Source organism: Gastrolobium bilobum, unplaced genomic scaffold (assembly GCF_033153095.1).
Source record: "Gastrolobium bilobum isolate Gb01-03AN ecotype WA unplaced genomic scaffold, APGP_CSIRO_Gbil_v1 utg25398, whole genome shotgun sequence".
NCBI classification, from domain to species: domain Eukaryota; kingdom Viridiplantae; phylum Streptophyta; class Magnoliopsida; order Fabales; family Fabaceae; genus Gastrolobium; species Gastrolobium bilobum.
The window spans coordinates 78,416-99,060 of record NW_026897820.1 but is presented as its reverse complement, the minus strand read 5'-3'; the positions used below and the strand labels follow the sequence as shown (position 1 = coordinate 99,060).

The window sequence follows — 20,645 nt, the reverse complement described above, 5'->3', positions numbered from 1 at the left end:
CAACAATTAAGATTGTACATATATTTTAAGTGTGGGCATTAGAAGTTTCGAGGTCTTATTTTAATTGGACTCAATCAACAAAGTAAGGCTTCTACGCAACAGTTGCGAATCTTCCATTTGGTTGCAGTCAACAAAGAAAGCAGTGTTGATGATTTCCATTCTAATAACTCAAAATTCACACACCAACGCACATTGAATGTTTCTTTCATATGATGGGTCATTGACACATAATAGTTTAATATTTATTAGATTATACATAGAAATATGAAGAGACCCGTCTTTTGGAATGGCCTTAAACTAGGCATAGTATAAGGAGCAGACCCAAATCCAATGGTTATGAAATTTGAGCACGAATGAATTTCTTCCCGGAAATCCACACACTATTGTGTAGCAAATGATGACTAGTCAAGCATCTGATGGATACGTTAATGTTATTATGAGCTAATAAGTTATTAACAAAGATTTTAATAAGATGTGAGAAGAAGGGATCGGAAGAAGTTGTGTTTCCTCATGTGTAGTGTGACTAATTGACAACACAAACTCATCAGTACTGAATCCTTAAAACCCTTGAACAGGAAAGCGTAAATAAATAAGAAGCCGAAGAAGATGGAGTGAGGCACTGCCATTGCATCAACAACTTATTGATTGAAACTTCAAAAAATTGGCAGAGAGCAGAGAATACTGAAAAGATTAGGGAGACAAGGACAGGGCTGTCTTGTCATATCAGCTACGTTTTTGTCTCCCATTTATTACAGCCTCTTCCTTGCGCTTTGATTTACCTTGTTACCCTCCACTTAAGGGGGATTATTGTCAAAAATTAATTTAAATCAAAGAAATATAATTCAAAAATATATTAAAACACAAATAAAAATGGATAAAAATGCTGCATAGAAATATAAAAACAATAAAAACATAAGTTTTTTAGTTCTTACTTCAACTCAATTATTTTATTATATTTTTAAAAAAACTATATTTCTTATTTTTTTTAAGGGTTATATTTATCTCATTCAACATGAGATAATCCATCTTCCTACACACACATAACAAAGGTGGATCCCATCTCTATTTTTTTTTCTCTCCAATCGTTTGTGGGTCCCTCTTATAATTTTATTTCACTAATATAAGATAACTCATCTCCAACAACATAAGAAAAAGATTTTCCATTTTTTAAACTTAATTTTTTTTTTTTTGTGTTTTTAAACTTATGTTTTATATAGTTATGTGACTTATATTTTTTATATATGAAGTTATTTATTAAAATTTGAATAGTGAATTATGTGATTATATATATATATATATATATATATATATATATATATTTTATATATGAAGTTATTTATTAAAATTTGAATAGTGAATTATGAGATTATATATATATATATATATATATATATAATTTTATATCCTAATTTTAAGTAGTAAAATTTTTATATTTCGTGATGTTTCTACGATTTACATTTCTACCATTTTTTCGTTTCTACGTAAAAACTTAATTTTGACAACATTAATAAAGGGTGTGAATAAAACCCAAAAATAATTTAAATAAATTGTGAACCAAATCCAATAATATCATAAGAATTTTATTTTTTTAATCGGTTCAAAAATCAAAAGAACCAAATTTATTTATTTTCTTTAATTACTGGATTTTTTTTTAATTTTTTACTTTAAAATCAGTTGGAAACCGATTTACTACTTGTTGGAAATCAAAACCAGCTCTAAAGTTGGAACTAAAATTGGTTTGTAAGAGAATAAAATTTGTCACAAAAATCGGTTCGGTTCCTGCATCTAACCATTAAAACGGAATCGATTCGACCTAAAAAAACCAAATCTAATCGTGTTTACGCCTAATTGTAAATATTATATGTGTGTTTGACTTTTCTCGTATCGTAGTAGATAAAATTATTTTTTATATTCGCATAAAAATATATACCACTCATGTGGGTCCATGTGAAAAGAAAAAAAAAAAAAATATAGATCTCACACATTTTTATGTGTCTAAGAGATAATTTTATCTCTATAACATGAAAAATATTAAACTCATTATCTATATATTCCTTTTAAGGGAAAAACTTACCTTGGCTTAATTCTATCAGCTGTTTTGCCTAACAAAAATGGTGGGAAAATATAGGACCCTTTGTCAGGAAGCATTTTCTCAACAAGAAGCAAGAACAATGAATTCTTGTCTTCTGCCATGAATCTAGTTACCTAAACTAAAAGACATAGTCAATTTTCTTATGCAGTTTTTTCTTGTCACAATTGATGAAATTTAAATGATTTCAGTCATTGAATAATGTTGGCATACTCACGAACATCATTCTAGAAAACAAGGATAATACGATACAAATACGGGGTATAATACAAATTTTTGAAATTTTAAAACACAACATGAGTATGCTACAGTATATATAATTAGTATAAAAACACAGATTTAAAATCAAAAGAGAGAATCGAAAGTTTAAAAGATAGCATGAGTCATTACAGACATAGTAAAATGCTGTAATTTATTTAATTAGTGTGGTATTCTCATTTATATTGACATTAAAGTTCAATAAAAGTAAAAATAAAAATAAAAATGTAAATGCATCTAGGAGGAATATCGAAAGTATTCGATACCAGTACGACTATACTATTTTGAAGTATTCATGTTTCCTTGATATAATGTCATCCGAATCTTGTGAATTAATTTTATTTGGGAGATTGGGATTAACTCTATAACACTCCTTTGAAAAGACTCTCAAACTATATAAACAACCTATTTTATCCCAGAAGCTTAAACTTCTAGAGGAAGCCCTAAAAAAGCTTTAGATTTAGGAAAACAACTAATTTTTTGTCCTTTAATTTTATTATAGCAAGGTTTCATTTTTGTCACACAACTATATTTTATTTTATTTTCATCCCAATTTTTTTTTTTTTTAAATTTACTAAATTTATCGTAGTGGCAAAAGCTGTTAGAAGTGTTAACGGAATTTTTTAATATGATATCGATGTGGACATAAATACACATTGGCATCATGGTAAAATAAACTTAATAAAGACATAAAAAAGTGAAAATTTCCAATAACAAATTTTTTTGCAAAATTTTTCTTTTAGAAATTATATATTTAAAAAAGGTACGCATTCAATATAGATTGAGCACTAAAAATTAAATTAATAATGTATGATAAACCATTTGGGTCTAACATTGGCATATGAGTTGGTTAGGAATCATGTTTACAAAACCATAGACCAATCCTGATAGATACTGAAGTGTCACTTCACCTGTTTGATTGATAAATAACTTATTGAATTGCATATAAATAAACATGTGAATATTTCATAAAAATAACATAAAAATAATTAAATACAATTTGATTTAAAATTTATAACACAAGTAATTAATTTCTATAGTATATTTATTCTTAATGAATCTAATTTATGTAAAATGAGTGACAGAGTGAGTAATCGAGCGAACAAACAAGCTAAAGTCAACTAGATCCTATAAGAAACAAAAAGAAATTTAGGTACTTGTATAAGAAAAATCTGTTTCAACTATTTGATAACATAGTTAATTTAATGACTGACTCACATAGGCTATGGGACCGGTTCATGAGTCCCACTAATTGGTTCAAGCCAAGGCTTTAACATCACTTAACAAAAAGGCTAGACATTTCTCTGTGTAATTCCAATAATTGAGAAATAATTTAATTCAAATAATAGTAATACTTCTAATATTTTAATAAAGAGGAAAGCTTAATAAAAAGTAAGTTTTCAAGACACAAATATATAACTTTCCAAAGAAAATTATGCATGGAATACATCACAGAATTTTTTTTTCACTTTTATAGAAGAATTTTACAGTTACTAATCACCGTGTGGTTAAAAACAAAATTTCTTCATGGACAATTTGATGATGAATTCAGGGCACTTAGAAAGCCTTTGACAGACATTTTTATGTACATTTGTGATCTCACAGACATTATATATAGCTACACAGTCTGCACACTTGTCCATAGCATGCCTTCACTTTCTGTGCTATTCATAGTTTTGCTTAAAAAAGATTTATCCTTTGATATGCTTGGAAGGGGCAATGTTTGAATTGGCATGACTACGTCAGAATAAGAAGCTTCATATGATAACGTAATTCATCTTTGATTTATACCTGTTGCTAAAATATTAAAGGTGTTAATATTGAATGCATCACAGTAATGCTTGCTTTTATCTTATGACTTATTCCACAATTCCCTGTTAAATAGTTAAAACAATAGTTGTCGTTTTGATTCATTAATTGCTTGCATATCACATTTAGAAAACATATAAACAGAACAGAGAATGCCTTTCTATATTGATATGGATATCAATATGTACATTGTCCTTAAGCTAACACATTCATCAGATACAAATTGGAGAAAATGCTCAGCTACATATCTGTCAGATACATACAATTTTATTCAGAAAAAATATCAATAAAACTTGTTCAACTGATACTACACCTGAAAACCATGTTTTCATTTTCCCCTTGGTTTATCACTTGTGCAACTCAAATTCTGTTCTCATCTAACTCTAAGTCCGTTAACAAAATTATTCACTATTTTAATGAAAGCTAACACTAATGGTATTAACTAATGATGTGGAACTTATTAACTTGTTTTTCCGTTTCTTTTATATTCTTTACGTCGACACATCCTTTCACCTGAATCGTAGCAAAAAGACGAAAAGAAAAAAAGAGAGAGAGAGAGAGTACATTTTAACTTACACGACTGTGATGTTGTGAGACGATACAAAACATTAATCTAATAATACTCCTGTTTGTTCTAACAATCTAGATAGATCGAGTACAAATGTGTCCAGCAATGACAATGCTAACATAATATGGCTAATCCTACTATTTCATCATAACCTTAGGTCCTTAAAGTAATCAATACAATTCCAGAAAGAAGTATAGTTATTAAGAATCCACAAAATTAATAAAATAATCCATAAATTATCGACATCAACATCAACATCATAGGCAGCAAAGAAAAAGAAAATATGAGAAATAAAAGAGTCATTTAAAGATTAGCTACTACCTATCTTATCTATGTACACAGGTGACCCTTGCTTGAAATGGGTAGCGCCACCAGAGATTCACCAAGCAGCGTATGATTCGCATTAATTCGCCAAACATGATCCTAAAGGGTATTTTATAGTCTTGTGTTGATTTGATGGAATCAAACAAAATAAGGGCCTTCCAAAAGTGTCTATATCCACTTCTTATTTTCCCGAAAGAAAGATAAAGATTTGGGATCAATGCTGCAATGTAGGAAAACATCGTGGCAGGAAATGTAGCCATTCACCATCAACCGCTTTTTCAAAAGTAAGTCACACCATTTTCATTAGAAAATTTCGAGAGCCCACATCGGGAGTTCTGGACAAAACAAAAGTATATTTATAACCAAGCGTTGAGTGAATGGGTACGACCTTACTTGAACAGGATCTGTTCTATAGGCTCGTACCTCTGTATCCTTGAGTTCTAAGGAGACAGGAACCTAAGTCTGGTGGATGACTCAGGACCGTGTGATCTGAGCGTGATTAATGGCCTTGTGATTCCCACTTCGGGGGGAAACATCTTCGGTTGTAGAGGATCGTTCCCAGCTAGTGTAATCTGGTTGGGTGGATCACTCGGTTGTCTGACAGACTACAAATTTTTTTGTCATTCAACAGTTTATTAGAATAAAGACCCAACAATTTTATTTTTTTTCTCATTCTTCAATATCATAGGAAACAGACCCCCTCCCTCCAAAGAGTTTGTCATTCTTCAATATATTATAAAACAGACCCCGGAAAAAGATAAAAAAAAAAAAAGCACTTTTTATCTCATTATTCAACATCATAGAAAACAGACCCCTCCCCCCTCCAAAGAGGAAAAATGTTGAATTTTTGAGAAAGGAATGGTGTTGATAACTTTACCTCCAAAAGGACTCCTTGGTTAGCACGTAGTAGCAAGTACTTTTGCTTGCACGCCCCCATGGAAGCCAAGCCAGTTTGTCAACATGTTTTCTTTGTAGAAATGTAGTAAATGGAAACAGTAAGGGAGTGAGTGTCCCTTACCTCTCTCATAAAGATGAGAAGTTGCTGAAATTGCTTCTTTAAAGCAAGCACATCCATACTATTATTATTATGCAATACAACAAAGAAAGAGGCGGTTTCTGCTTGAGTTTAGTTTAACACAAAAAGGCTGTTGTTCATGTCCATTTGAGGTGGGGGAGTTGCCACGTAAGTTCAAAGGGTAACACCGGAATTTAACATTGTTAAATAAATAGGCAGGTGGCATATTTTGGGCTTTCAACTTTCCACATGCCTTTATGTTGCAAGACATGTCTAATTAACTTATTGGACAAGTACCCCTTTTGTTGTTTTTTCAACCAAAAGTACAGCCCAATTGTGCAAACACCCCCTTATATGATGGATCCACACACACACTTTTTTCTTTGTAGGCTTTAGGGGAGAGTAGTCGCAACTCATTGTGCACGCATCAAAACCTAAAAGAGTATCGTTGAACCAACTCCTTGGATAAACTGAGCGGCGTTTAGTACTAGAGATATTTTTTTTAACTTGAGAAAAAAAGATTATTAGGAATTTGGTAAGAATTTTTTTATTCAGGGTAAGTTACAAAAAAGTGTTTGGTTGGCCAAAATTTTACAGAGAAAATTGAGTTAATCTTACTGATACTATATTTGATTGATGGTAAAATATTAACGAAAATGTGAATGAAATTATCAAAATACCCTTAATTTTTTGAATATGCCATTTGTTTTTTTTTTTTTTGGGGAAAGAGTGAATCAAATGTACCTTTTGAGAATTCAAGATCAAGAAAAAAAAATACCAAAGGTTAAGTGGGACAAAAATTTGCCTTTGTGTAGTTCAAAAAAAAAAATACCAGGTAAAAAAATTTGCTGGCATTTTGTTCACAATACTCATACCAAACATAATATATAAATATGCTCCACCTCACTTTCCCATCATTCCATATCAAATACTTATACCAAACACCCCATGAAGGGCAAGTTTATGTCTCACACTCGTTTACTTGCCTTTCTCATTCTTATAGTAATTAAGAACACAATTTTGAGCCACAAAAAAAAATTAAATAAATAAAAAATAAACGCATTTTGAGATATACAAAAAATAAGAAACATAACCATATTTCTTATTTGCAAGAAAAAGAAACATATTTGATGTTGCTATGTATCTCTGTACTCACTAAGAAGTTATATAACACCCCCTTTTTGTAAATGCTAATTGTATAAATTATGTCAACTTTTTACAAATTTTCCGCAGATGCATGCACTTGTCTGTGACAATAAAAGTAAGAAATTTAACCGCGTTTGTTTTTTGACGAAAAAAAAAATGTGATGGTGCAATGTATCTCTCTACTCACTAATAAGCTATAATACCAAAATTTTGGTAACTGCTAACTGTATAAATAGTGTCAATTTATTATATATTTGCTTGCCACTGATGCATGCACTTTCCAGTGACAATAAATTTTTACTTACTGAATAAAGAAATCTTTGATGCATATTTGAAATTCCAATTAATGAGAATCAAAAGAGAATCCACATGATAATGTTTTTACCAGCAAAGGGAGCTTGGGCTGCTATATTGTAGAATGCCAGAAAGGAAGGTAAGTCTGAGAAAAGAAAAAGAAAATTAGATGTCTTCCATTTTTTACTTATAACTACAAAAATACACCTATTTGATTGAATCAGTGGCTGTGCTATAAGAGATTAAAAGAGAGAGGCTGTGACAAAATCTCATCTTTTTGCTAATTTAAAATAAAACACCATCTGGGTTATGATCAGAAGGCTACAAAGGAGGAGGGGGATCAACAATTTGCTTGATTCAAAGCAACAAGAGATACATGAGCTTCTCATTAATTAGCATTAATGGTAAAGCTTTTTGGGTTTAAATCAATCATGTTTCTGGTGGTGCTGATCATAGCACTTCTGATTCTTCCGCTGGTTCTGCCACCACTGTCTCCACCGCCAATGATACTCATGTTCGTCCCTGTTTTGATAATGCTGCTTCTGGTGATGTTGGCCTTGTCTTCCAAACGTGGCCCTGATGTGATGTTTCATTGTAACTCTTTTTGATAGCTACCTTTGCAATTGTCTTCCAAACACAGGCTAGGCATGCTTGTCTATGTCCCTTTTTGTCTCAATGTTGCATGCATGCGTGGAATAACACAAAACATGTTTTGAATTCGGAGTAATAACCCCTTTTTCTTTTATGTTTTATTTCATTCGTTCTGCTAAGGTTTAACCCAGAAAAATCAGAGCAATGTAGGTAAATATATCCAAAAACAAAAGCAATATTTTTTTTTTGTACATGAGCGATTTCCTAAAACATAATTAAGCAATTTGTTTCCAAAGTCATTCACATAAAACTCACCAGAAAGAAATGGAGAGAACGAGAAAAGACTCTAAAAATTGAAGCTCGTTTGGGAGAGAGAGAGAGAGAGGGAGAGAGAGAGAGAGAAACACTTCACTTTCATCTCAGAGATTTCAACACCGACATGCCGACACCTGGTTGGTATAAGTAGCATTTGGTTTGCTTTGTTTTGTTTTCAAGAAAAGGGAATATAAAAAAATAAAGGTCTATGAGCGATTTCAACTTATTATCATTCATTATATCTTTCCTTGCCTTAAAGCCTATCATCTTAATTGACCTTCGTTTTCAAGAATTTCCCTAATGTATATTAATCATACGCCATAACATACCTTTCTTTTTCGGTTTGTGGTTTATTTTTTATGGAAATAAATCATCTCATATATTATATATTATTCAACGTGATCATATCATGTAAAAGATATTAAATATAAATGAACAAAGTGATCTTTCTTTTATATACAAAGCTCGAAGCTAGTTGGATTGTGTCGTTTTAGAGTCTTCTATAGTTTCTATGTTTCGTACGAACGGAACCTTCAGGGAGTTGAATAGGAGGTGAATTTTTTTCCCCAGTAAAATGAGGTAGAAAAAAAATCATTTGCTCATTTTTTGTAGGAGAAAAAGTAAAAATAAAAATGAGAAATTTTTTTTCCCGTCAATTGCTTTTTCACATAGAATTGTCATGGAAGATTGTTATTGATCGCGTGAATTTTTTTTTTCTATGCGGTGGAAAAATTATCATATAAATCAGTAAAATTAATTCATTATTTCTTGAAAATTTTTATCGTACCAAACACCTTTTAGAGGATGTTTGGATCATCTTTTTTTTTAAGATAGAAACTACTTATAAGATAAAGCTAAAAAAAAAAATTAAAAAAATTAAAAACTATTTTATAATTACTTAAAAATTTTAGCTTAAAAATTATTTAAAAGCACATATTTTAAAAAAATTATATCTCTCTATCTTGATAACTCTTCATTTAAAAAAAACACATAATTCAAAAAAATCATATAAGAGCTTAAAAAAATTTCTCCTACAAACTTTTAACTTTCAGCTTTTTTTTTTTTTAAAAAAAAAAAACTTTTCATTATAAGAGTTTTCTTCAAAATGTATTTGATCTAACTTAGACTTATAAGTAGCTTCTAATTTAAAAAAATAAAAGATCCAAATTGACACTTAGTAACTTACTTAGAAAAACAAATTTCACATCATATTCTTAGAAATTATTTTTTTTCATTAAAAAAATATTTCTCCCCTAGTACGTATCTCGTCATCTCCTCAGTTGCTTTTGGAAAGAAATTAAGAAAACGGAAACTTGACGGTCTTTTGGAAAGAAATTAAGAAAGCGGAAACTTGACGGTAAAGATTTATTGGGTTGGTGGTAAAAGGCGAAAAGCTTATTCTATTCGTTTGGTAAAATACAAAATGGGAAAAGAGAAAGAACATGTCCAAGTCATTATACCTTAGTTTTCTCGGTTCTATCCTAGCTAGTGTGACCCTATATCCTTTTTCACGTTTTTAATTCATTAGGTGAAAATTGAAAGAAACTAAAAGTGGAATGACAAGGCCATTGGACCATGCAATAGCTTGATTAGTTCAATGTAGGATTTACCAAGAAGCAAACCAATGGTTTGTCCTGCTATCTCGGGAAGCACAATGCGAACTAGGAAGCTTCGGCCATTGGAATATAATAATTAAGTAATTATTGGGCACAATAATCGTGTTCATTGTTTGTAGGATTATTAATTGATTTTAGAGGTGAATAATAAGAGATAAGATATTCTTATTATTAGATGTTTCTATTATTATTTTAAGGAAAAACTTCAAAAATCTCCTTCTAAGTTTCTTTAGAATTACTTACCTCATCCTCAAAAAATTTAATCATTTACACACTTACTTAATTTTTTTTTATCACTTATCCCCCTAACTTGATTTTTCATTCAAGTTAAAGGTAACGGAGTTAGTCTTTTTGAAAAATACCAAAACTACTCTCAAAATAAAAAAAAGAATTGTTGAATTGTTGATTGGGGTCGGTTATTGTCTTTTTACACACACACAAACACACACACACACACATATATATATATATGGATATCATTTTCTCATTCAACAACAGAAGAGAACTCTCTGGTTGTTGAGAGAAAATTCTAGCGGGCCCCACTTACAAAATAAAACAAAAAAACAAAGGGTTTGGCACGACTTTTGAAGGGTCAGCGGGAAGCTTTTAGCTTTTCTGTTCTTCAATTGCTGAAGAATTATAAAACCCATATATATATATATATAGGGTTCGTTTTTTCTACGATCAATGTAGATAACTTATCTACAGTGAGCCCAAAACGACGTCATTTTGAGACGGAAATTAAGGTATTTTTGTAATTATAATTTATTTCAAGGTTATAATAGTCTTTTTTATTATAATTTTTTAACCCAAAACGACGTCATTTTGGGAGCGAATGTAAATAACTTATCTACATTCACTTTATAATAGTCTTTGAATTTGCAAGTTCAGTTCTGCGAGTTCCATACCATTTTCGAGTTCAAATTGAATTTGCAAGTTCAGTTCTACGAGTTCCATATCATTTGCGAGTTCAAATTGATTTGCCAGTTCAGTTCTGCGAGTTCCATGCCATTTGCGAGTTCAGTTCTGCGAGTTCCATATCATTTGCGAGTTCAAATTGATTTGCGAGTTCTTGATTCATTCAATATATATATATATATATATATATATATATATATATATGAAGCAGGTTATATTTATATATTTTTTTGTTTACAAACTCTTACAAACTACACTAAGTACGACTGGTCTTACTTTAATCATGCAGTGTACGACCGGTCGTACTTAGTGTAATTTACAAAAAAAGTTTATAAACGGATCTGATTCCTATATATATATATATATATATATATATATATATGGGTCAGAATCATTTTACACCATGGTAAGTTACACTCTCAATCTTATCCGTAATTCTATATATTTATATCTAACAGCTCAAATTTTTTAGTAATGTGAGCCATTGGATACAAGTGGATCAATGGTTAAGATTGAGTGTAACACTTCTAACTCTTACACCGGTGTAAGAATATCTTGCCCCTATATATATATATATATATATATATATATTTTTTTCAGGATCATTTTACACCAGTGTAAATTACACTCTCAATCATGTCCGTTGATCCCACTTATATCTAAGGACTCGAATTTTTTAGTAATGAGAACCATTGGATACAAGTGGATCAATGGTCAAGATGGAGGGTAAGACTTCTAACTCTTACACCGGTGTAAGAATATCCTGCCCCATATATATATATATATATATACCGGTGTAAGAGTTAGAAGTCTTACACTCCATCTTGACCATTGATTCACTTGTATCCAATAGCTCACATTACTAAAAAATCTGAGCCATTAGATATAAGTGGGATTAACGGACAAGATTAAGAGTGTAACTTACACTGATGTAAAATGATCCAAACTCTATATATATATATATATATATATATATATATATATATATATATATATATATATATATATTACATTGATTGCATTTGAATACCATTGATTTCATATCAAGTTTGTGATATGAAATTGCGTTTAATTCTTTGTTACATAAAGAGAATACAAATCACTCAAATACAACCGAATAGAATGGAAATTTACTGGTCCAAATCTGAGTGTTGCGTGTTTCTTCAGAATCCGAATTATATAAGCATCTACCGGCTAATCAGAAGCAGGGGCAGTGGAGCGTAAGAACAATTAGGGTTCCACTTCTCAATGACTATCTCTTGCCAGCAATAAGGTTTAGGGTTGTGTGTTACTTTTCTTTAAGGGTAGTTTTGATATTTTTTAAAAGGACTAACTCCGTTAACTTTAATTTGGATGAAAAATCAAGTTAGGGGGTAGGTGATAAAAAAGTTTTAAATAAGGGTGTAAATGATTAAATTTTTTGGGGTGGGGGTAAGTGATTATGAAGAAACTTACCGGGGTTTTTTTGAAGTTTTTCCTTATTTTAATTATCATTGGGTCCTATTTTTTAGTAGATAATATTAGATAAGTTTATGAAGAAAAAAAGAAAAAAATAGCTTTTAATATACTTTCCGAAATACATAATTATATTAAAATGATAATAGATTGGTAATAGAAACATTTGAATATCCTTCCTCCAATAATAACAGCGAATATGGTATGAGAATGAGACTTTAAACGATGGTTCTCATTAGTTAGAACTTAGAAGAAAAGAGCATATGTCTCCGGTAAATTGATTTTGAATACTCCAATTGAAATAAAAACTTCGATTATTTTATTGGTAATTTTTTTTTTGGTAAACATGTTTTATTGGTAATTTATTTATCAGATTTGTTTTTAAAATATTGACACACATTAATATTCTATAACATTTGAATAATTTGATGTTTATTTTATCAACATAATCTACTTCTCTAGTTACACTTTTTTATTTTATTTTAATATTTTATGATGATTTTATGTACTGAAAATAGAAATTAAAATAAAATCGTCTTTTTACTTCAAAATTCAAACGCCTCCGAACAACAATATAGAAATCATTTTACGTACTAATTGCAAAGAAAAAGAACGCATTTCCATCGTGCATGTGAAGAACAATAATATTTCATTTGATCTGACGAGAACACAGATAACCAGGTATATGAATCCCCAAATCATTTATTCTAATCATCCACAAAAACCTCCGCATTTTATTTACAGTTTTTCTTTCAAACAGCTATACAAAAGCTTTGACGTAAGAGAAGACTAATGCCTCAAATGGATGTACAAGGGGGCCTCGTACGGCTGGCAAATATAATCTTGAGAGTAAACGCAGCTCCATGGTTTCAAGGGATAGTTTATCTCATATTTTGGTTAGCATTTCCACTCCATTGATAGTCTCCAATTCCTGTACAAATCAGGGACACAACTATGGCTCCATAGCCTGGTGTAATCAATCTGAACTTGGATTGTTACCCTAAGCAGACTGCAAAGTGACCTGCTCTGCAGCAGTTGCATCATACTTGGCACTTGCCTCGGGGGTGTCTTCTTCACTAGGTGGAACCAGCTGCCAAAATAGTGATAAATACTTATCCCAGTCCTTCAGAATAGCAGCACCTTTGTTACTACCGGTTTTTTCCTACACACAGACAGGTTAAAAAATTATTTGTGCATTATGATAATCACCTGATATAAAAATGATAAAAATCATGAATAAATTTCTGCCTATGTTAATTGCACATTCATAAATTCTCGTGAATGTATATAAGGGCCTTACAACATGGGCTTCAATTAGGCTCTTCAGCTGCATCTGCCCCACAGGCGCTGACACTCGTTGGATTTTTACAATTTCTCTGTTTACCTGTGAATAGTCTCAGATATAAGCATACCAAAACATTAAAATGATTTCGTTTCAAGCAACGAGAATAAAGGGCTTTGAAGGGGAGGGTTGGGGTGCGGCTGAAAACTTTGCTGTGGTTGAGAAGAACTTATTTGGTGACATATACTTCTGAGCCTCTTGATGACAACAGAGACTACCATAACTAGAGGTCTAGAGCAACCAGACTAGGTAAAAAAATAGATAACTACCAAGACAAGTTGTATGTAGAAGCAGATTTCGAAGGCGGTTGGTGTCTCATTCACAGGCGCTTGGGAGATTTGGGAAAATCTTAAAACAATAGTATAGTAAACAGTTTTTTCTTAAAATGTTGAAAATGCTTCCCAAACCATAGAACTTTATCATTTTCTCTCTTTTTCTTTCTTTAGAGGGGCAGAAATGGAATCCAGATCCACAAAATCAGAAAAGATAATCTTAATAGTCCATGCATGCACTCCTTTGTAACAAAAAAAGGAGACAGGGAAACGGGTCTCTGGCACAAACCTTGGGTATGAGAGTATTGTCCTCATCAAGAATGTAAGCCAACCCTCCGGTCATTCCAGCAGCTACATTTCTACCAACTCTGTCAAGGTATAAAATATGTGAAACCCTCAGTTAATTTACTTCAATTTGAACAATGACACAAAAAGATAAAGAGGGGCTGAAGATGAGGGGAAGAACAGCACAGCTTTGATAAGGAAATATTACTCACTTTCCCAAGACAACCACACAGCCACCAGTCATGTACTCACAACAATGATCTCCAGTGCCCTCAACCACAGCTTCAGCAAGTGAGTTTCTGACAGCAAATCTTTCCCCAGCTCTCCCTCTAACAAAGACCTGCCCACCAGTTGCCCCATACAAGCAAGTGTTCCCCACAATAGCTGCATCCTCAGGTTGAAACCCTGTCTTTTCAACTGGAGTGACAACCAACTCACCTCCAGCAATGCCCTGGCAGCAGTCACAAATAAACATCAGAACAATGTACCTCGAGTATCTAACCAAGAAAATTTAGAACAGGTACAAAAGCATCCATTTCATTCACTATGGTGATAAAAGGGGTGCATTAATTCCGGACAACCTATATTGCTCAACTTTATTATATTCGGCAAAAAATAATATCATCAAATCATAGGAAACACAGGGAAGAACATCTAAATGAAATTTCTCAAGTATTTTACCAATTGAGTGCAACACACTCTGAATAAGTAAGCATAGTAGGGTAAAATAAAGTAACCAAAGCAGAAGACTCACTTTTCACTAAAAAATGAATCATAGCACAAATTTAATGTTTAATTTAAATCCTAAACAATTTTTCAGGTAATAGGCAACGGCAGAGTTTATAAGATACCTTCCCCACATAATCATTAGCCTCTCCAACAAGGCGAATCTTCATTCCAGGTGTCAAAAAGCACGCAAATGACTGCCCGGCACTTCCAGTAAATCTGAAAGCATGTTGCAAAAATTGTTCAGCTTAATAAATACATCCAGCTCTAAGATACTAGATTTTAAGCTGCATATTAAGACAACTTACGTTATATTCAACTGTCCAGCAAAACCAGTGTCACCGTACTTCTTTGCAATGACACCTGCTATACGCCCACAAACAGAACGATCAACGTTGTATATCTTTATGGTCTTACTAACCGCTTTTTCACTTTCAATGGCATCTGCAATCTGAACCAAAAACAAATTTCCTACATCAGTTCTGCATACTATATCACATAATATTCTCAGCAATCATTGTAATTATTAATATTCTGCATCCATAGTTTAGTCATTATGTTAGGAAAGTAATTATATAGCTAGGTCTATATATTATAATGAGCCCATGTACATAATCAAATTTAGAAATAATATAACTATTTTGTTTTCATTCAAGTTCGTATCAGAACTCCCGCTCTAAGATACTTCACATCCGTGAAAAAAAACCAACTCTGCATTCATTGCCGCCGCCTCCTTCATTGTGGTCAGTTTAACCTTTCATTTTGTGCCTTCATGGCGCCCAGATTCTTCACTGCAACACAGACCACGGCTGCAACTCCAGGCTGCTATATTGGCAGCTGCCATCTCCTTTGCACCCAACAATCCCACCAGGAGAGCAGTTCGCTGTCTGTCCATCCAAAAGAAACCTAGCTCAGGCTGCCCTTTCACATGCCTTCACATGCCGGTACAACTTCCTGCACGAGTTCATGAAACCTCTCCCTCAGCGTGTGGTGGCATATCCAATGGCTGTTCCGGCCACCGTTTCGTGCCATTCTACTCGTCTCTGTCTCCTCTATCCAGATCTGGCCTCCCCTTGCCAGATTGATATCATCCTACAAGTTATCCTTCCAAAATAGTACACCCCAAAAACTCCAAACCCTCCACAACACGCCCTAAAGCTCCAAAACCCTAACCCAACACTTAATCCTATCCACTATGTGAAAGAGTAAGAAGCAAAATCTTGTCGCCCCAATCAAGTGCAAAGGCTGAGTTTCAAGATATGGCACATGGAGTTTATGAGCTGATAGGGATAAAGATTATATTTGATGATATATGGATAAAGCATGAAACTCTGATGAAGTTATTTTATGATAACTAATCAGCAATCAATATTGCTCATAATCCGGTTCAACATCACAAAAATAAACATAATTGAGATGGACCAACATTTCATAAAAGAGAAACTACATAATGGACTGATTATCACATCACATATCTTCAGGGGCTCAGCTGGTATAAGTGTTAACTAAAGGACTTCTTTCACAAGGTTTTAGGATATGCAAGTTGGGAATGATAGATATCCACTCATTAGTTTGAGAGGGAGTGTTGTATTAGTCCCAACATCAGTCTTGCATTCTTTACCCGTTAATAGTCTCTGATAAGTTGAAAATGATAGATATCCATTCACTAGCTTGAAAGGGAATATTGTAATAGTCCCAACATCAGTCTCGCATTCTTTACTCGATAATATATGATTGCAATTATTGTAAAATATTTTGCTGCCATAAATTGGTCGCTATTTCAAGCAAGTAAATTCCTGGTTCGGTCTTACATATTAGAATGAACCCATATACAGTTCTATTAATTCAGAAATAATATACAATCCCTCTTTCATTCAAGTAACCTCTTCGACCCATTTTATGAATTGAATTATTTAGCAGGAAAGACATATTAATTGAAAATTGGTTTTTTTAAATCAAATTATAACAATGATTAGAATTAAGAAATATATTGAGGGAAAATTAAAAAAATATATTGACAAGAGATAAATATTACATCTAAAAAAAGTATTCCCTCCCCTTCCCTACCCACTCTCTAGCATAGATTAGATGGAAAATAAATTTGAATAATTTCTGTACCTTTTCATTATTCTGGAGAAAATAAACAGTTAAAAGGCATAGGACGATGCAAAATTCAGAATCTTTCAATTCGTACACGTTTTTAAGCTGAATATGATTGGTGAAACTTTTTTCTCAGAAATTCAACGTGCAAAACTAATTGAATAAGATATAAATTTAAGTAACTAATGTATAAAGTAAGTTTTAGAATTATAACAGGTGTGAACTCTCCAGTAGAAATTCGTGGTCCAATCTACAATCTTGAAATTGTAGGGTAACTTCTTGCATAGGAGGCTTATCAATAAAGTTAACTTGAAACTAGAGGGATTACTAGTATTTGAGCACTGCATATGACTGATAAACTAGTCTAATGAAAAACAATTGCAGAGGGGATGCCAAAAGTATTTTCATTACCAGAAGCTATAGTTGTTTATTAATTTACCTCTGGGTCTGCTAGCAAAACATCATCCAGAACAGGACCATTGGTATGAGGCTCCTGATTCCTGATTTCTGTACTGCTCCATTTAGGTAACCCAACACTCTGAAAATAAAAGGTTCATCACACACAAACTAGAGAAGCAGGTATTCATTCAACTCAGAAAGGTAAAGAAAGAAAAAATTAAGATTTTAAATACAACAAAAGAAACAGATATATGATTATAGACAATACGTACAGAGAGGATATAACTCAGATCTAGATGCTGAGTTTTCACTAGAGATATGTCTCTTGGTTGCAACAAGTCTGTCCGGCCAATTATATCATCTAACTTCTCATACCCCAGCTGTGCCAATATGCCTCTTACCTTGTCAAATAATGACAATATTTTATTCAAGAGGATGAGGAAAATACTACTCAATCCAAACTTAAACGTTGTACATGAAAATCATAATCAATAATGAAAACTCCAAAATAAGGAGCATTAAGATGAACATGAAAGATATCAACAGCAGCCACAAAATACCTCCTCAGCAACATAAAGAAAGAAGTTGACAAGATCACCAGGAACACCAGGAAAGCGTGCTCGCAACTCTTCCCTCTGAAGTGTAATGATAAATTCTTATTAGATAAAGGACAAGCAATCAATGCATTAAAGCATGCAATAACAAATCAGTTAAAGCATGTAATAACAAATCAGTCTTCTAAAAACCTGACTGGCTACACCAACTGGGCAATTATTGGTGTGGCAAATGCGGGCCATAACACATCCAGTAGCAATCATTGCCACTGAACCAAACCCATATTCATCGGCGCCCATTATTGCTGCCATCATGACATCAACTCCACTTCTAAATCCACCATCAACTCTGAGAATAACCCGTTCTCTAAGTCCATTTTCAATGAGTGTCTGAAAGAAAATAGTCCACAATCAAGCAGCATATAACTCTTCATGACAGAAATTATAAGAATATATTGCAATTACAGTGTGTCATGATTCCCTTATAACCTGGTGAGATTCTGTGAGGCCAAGTTCCCAAGGACCTCCTGCATGCTTGATGGAACTTATAGGGCTTGCTCCTGTTCCCCCATCATGTCCTGAAATCTGTAAGTTGATCACATTATGATAATGTTATGCTTCACAAAGGATGAATATATGAGAAATATAACTATAGATGCAACATAGAAATATATGGATTACAGGTCAAAGTAGACACCTGTATAATGTCAGCATTTCCCTTCGCAACCCCAGATGCAACAGTGCCAATTCCAGCTTCAGCCACTAGTTTTACTGACACCTTGGCCATAGGGTTCACCTATTCAACCACAGAACCATGGAGACTTTTCCTCAGTATTCTAGATTTCATTAAAAGTAAACAAGTGAATAAAACAAGCAAGAGAGTCACCTGATGAAGATCAAAGATCAATTGAGCAAGATCCTCAATAGAATAAATGTCATGATGAGGAGGGGGAGATATAAGAGGAACCCCTGGTTTAGAATTTCTCAACCTTGCGATATACATGCTAACTTTTTTCCCAGGCAATTGTCCACCTTCACCAGGCTTTGCACCTTGTGCAATTTTGATTTCTATTTGATCAGCATTTGCCAAGAATGTTGGGGTGACACCAAACCTTCCTGAAGCAACCTTAAGAAAATGCAATATAATTTATCAGATTACCACTGTCCGCCACAATTTCTATGTGATTAGAGCTGTTAACTGACCAGTTCTAGAGGAAATACAATTCAAATCAGCCAGATTGAATGGATATGGAAGTTAACTCTCATCCAATTGGATTAAGAACTAAATTCGTGATCATGAGTTTATAATAATATGAATACTATGAGTATGTAGATCTTATTCAAACAGGTTTGTACAATATGTATATATATATATATATATATATATATATATATATATATATATATATATATATAGATATATGGGTTCACTTTTTCTTCAGTCAATGTAGATAACTTATCTACATTGAGCCCAAAACAACGTCGTTTTGAGGCGGAAATCAAGGTATTTTTGTAATTATAATTTATTTCAGGATTATAATAGTCTTTTTCATTATAATTTTTAAATTTTTCAGCCTAAAACGACGTCGTTTTGGGAGCGAATGTAGATAACTTATCTACATTCACTTTAGAAACATTAAAGCCTATATATATATATATATAAGCCAAACAGAAAGCAAAAGAGAAACAAAAAAAATATTGGGCAAGATTCAACTGAGAATAATAGTTTCTGGGAAGCTGTATGCTTTAAGGATTTTATAATCAAGTAGTTTGACAAGAGAAAGAATAAATAAAGCACAAGCATTGAAATAGTCCACATGAAGAATTTTCCACCATTCCACAATAAACAGGATAACTTCACTATATGTCATGTGTCAACGAAGTCAGTGAAGGTATTTTCCAAAATTTCAGTGCACTGACCTGCTTGATGGCACTAGTAGCGGTATCCCCATTTTGGAGACCTTTAAGATGTGGCAGAGTTGGAGAGTAACCATCAACAACATCCGTAAGTGGTCTCCAGCGAATAGGATCCTGAATGCAATATATGAATACAAGGAAGCCATAGTCAAAATGCAAATAAGAAGTTGAGAAAATAAAAAGATACAAAAAAGTGCTTTATATTGACTATGAATGCATCTGAACAAACGATTATATAAAAATCACTCCTCATTAAACCCCGACTAGTGAGGGTGGGGGGTGAGAGCAATCTTTGTACGCAGCCTTATCCTTGCATAATTGCAAAAAAGAATTCCTGGATTCGAACCCCTAACCGTTCAATCACAATGGATCAGCATTACAACTGCTCCAAGCTCGCTCTCTTAAACCAACAGTTATATAGGGATAAAAATTATATTACCTCACCACCTTCCCCTGAATTTGATTTTCCACCTAATCTGTTCATTGCAATTGCAATTGCTTCATGAGTTTCTCTTGAAATAGCTCCAAGTGACATTCCCCCAGTGCAAAACCGTTGCACAATAGATGAAGCAGGTTCAACCTTCCCCACAGGTATTGGCGCACGATCACTCTTGAACTCAAGAAGATCACGAAGAACCTGCAAGAACAACAG

The 20,645-nt window shown here is 32.8% G+C and overlaps 1 protein-coding gene and 1 non-coding gene across 4 annotated transcripts in view; one reads left to right on the top strand and one right to left on the bottom strand.

Moving 5' to 3' along the window:
• The first annotated feature begins 5,431 nt into the window (after positions 1-5,431).
• Positions 5,432-5,655, top strand: LOC133310644 (small nucleolar RNA U3). Its single transcript, XR_009751478.1, has one exon. It is a non-coding gene; the product is annotated as a small nucleolar RNA U3 (small nucleolar RNA).
• A 7,345-nt stretch (positions 5,656-13,000) lies between these two features.
• Positions 13,001-20,645, bottom strand: part of LOC133310632 (ferredoxin-dependent glutamate synthase, chloroplastic) — a 45,422-nt gene continuing 37,777 nt past the window's right edge. For 2 of the 3 annotated variants that reach the window (XM_061511593.1, XM_061511594.1), the window contains 15 exons: positions 20,433-20,630; positions 19,997-20,107; positions 18,963-19,202; positions 18,774-18,872; positions 18,566-18,661; positions 18,269-18,466; positions 18,083-18,157; positions 17,795-17,923; positions 17,563-17,661; positions 15,332-15,474; positions 15,149-15,242; positions 14,510-14,748; positions 14,302-14,380; positions 13,699-13,782; positions 13,001-13,560 (listed from right to left, as the gene is read on the bottom strand). In XM_061511593.1, coding sequence (XP_061367577.1) covers positions 13,399-13,560; positions 13,699-13,782; positions 14,302-14,380; positions 14,510-14,748; positions 15,149-15,242; positions 15,332-15,474; positions 17,563-17,661; positions 17,795-17,923; positions 18,083-18,157; positions 18,269-18,466; positions 18,566-18,661; positions 18,774-18,872; positions 18,963-19,202; positions 19,997-20,107; positions 20,433-20,630 — 2,046 coding nt within the window. In that variant the 3' untranslated portion in view covers positions 13,001-13,398. The remainder of the gene's footprint in view (positions 13,561-13,698; positions 13,783-14,301; positions 14,381-14,509; positions 14,749-15,148; positions 15,243-15,331; positions 15,475-17,562; positions 17,662-17,794; positions 17,924-18,082; positions 18,158-18,268; positions 18,467-18,565; positions 18,662-18,773; positions 18,873-18,962; positions 19,203-19,996; positions 20,108-20,432; positions 20,631-20,645) is intronic. The other variant, XM_061511595.1, reaches the window with a different exon arrangement.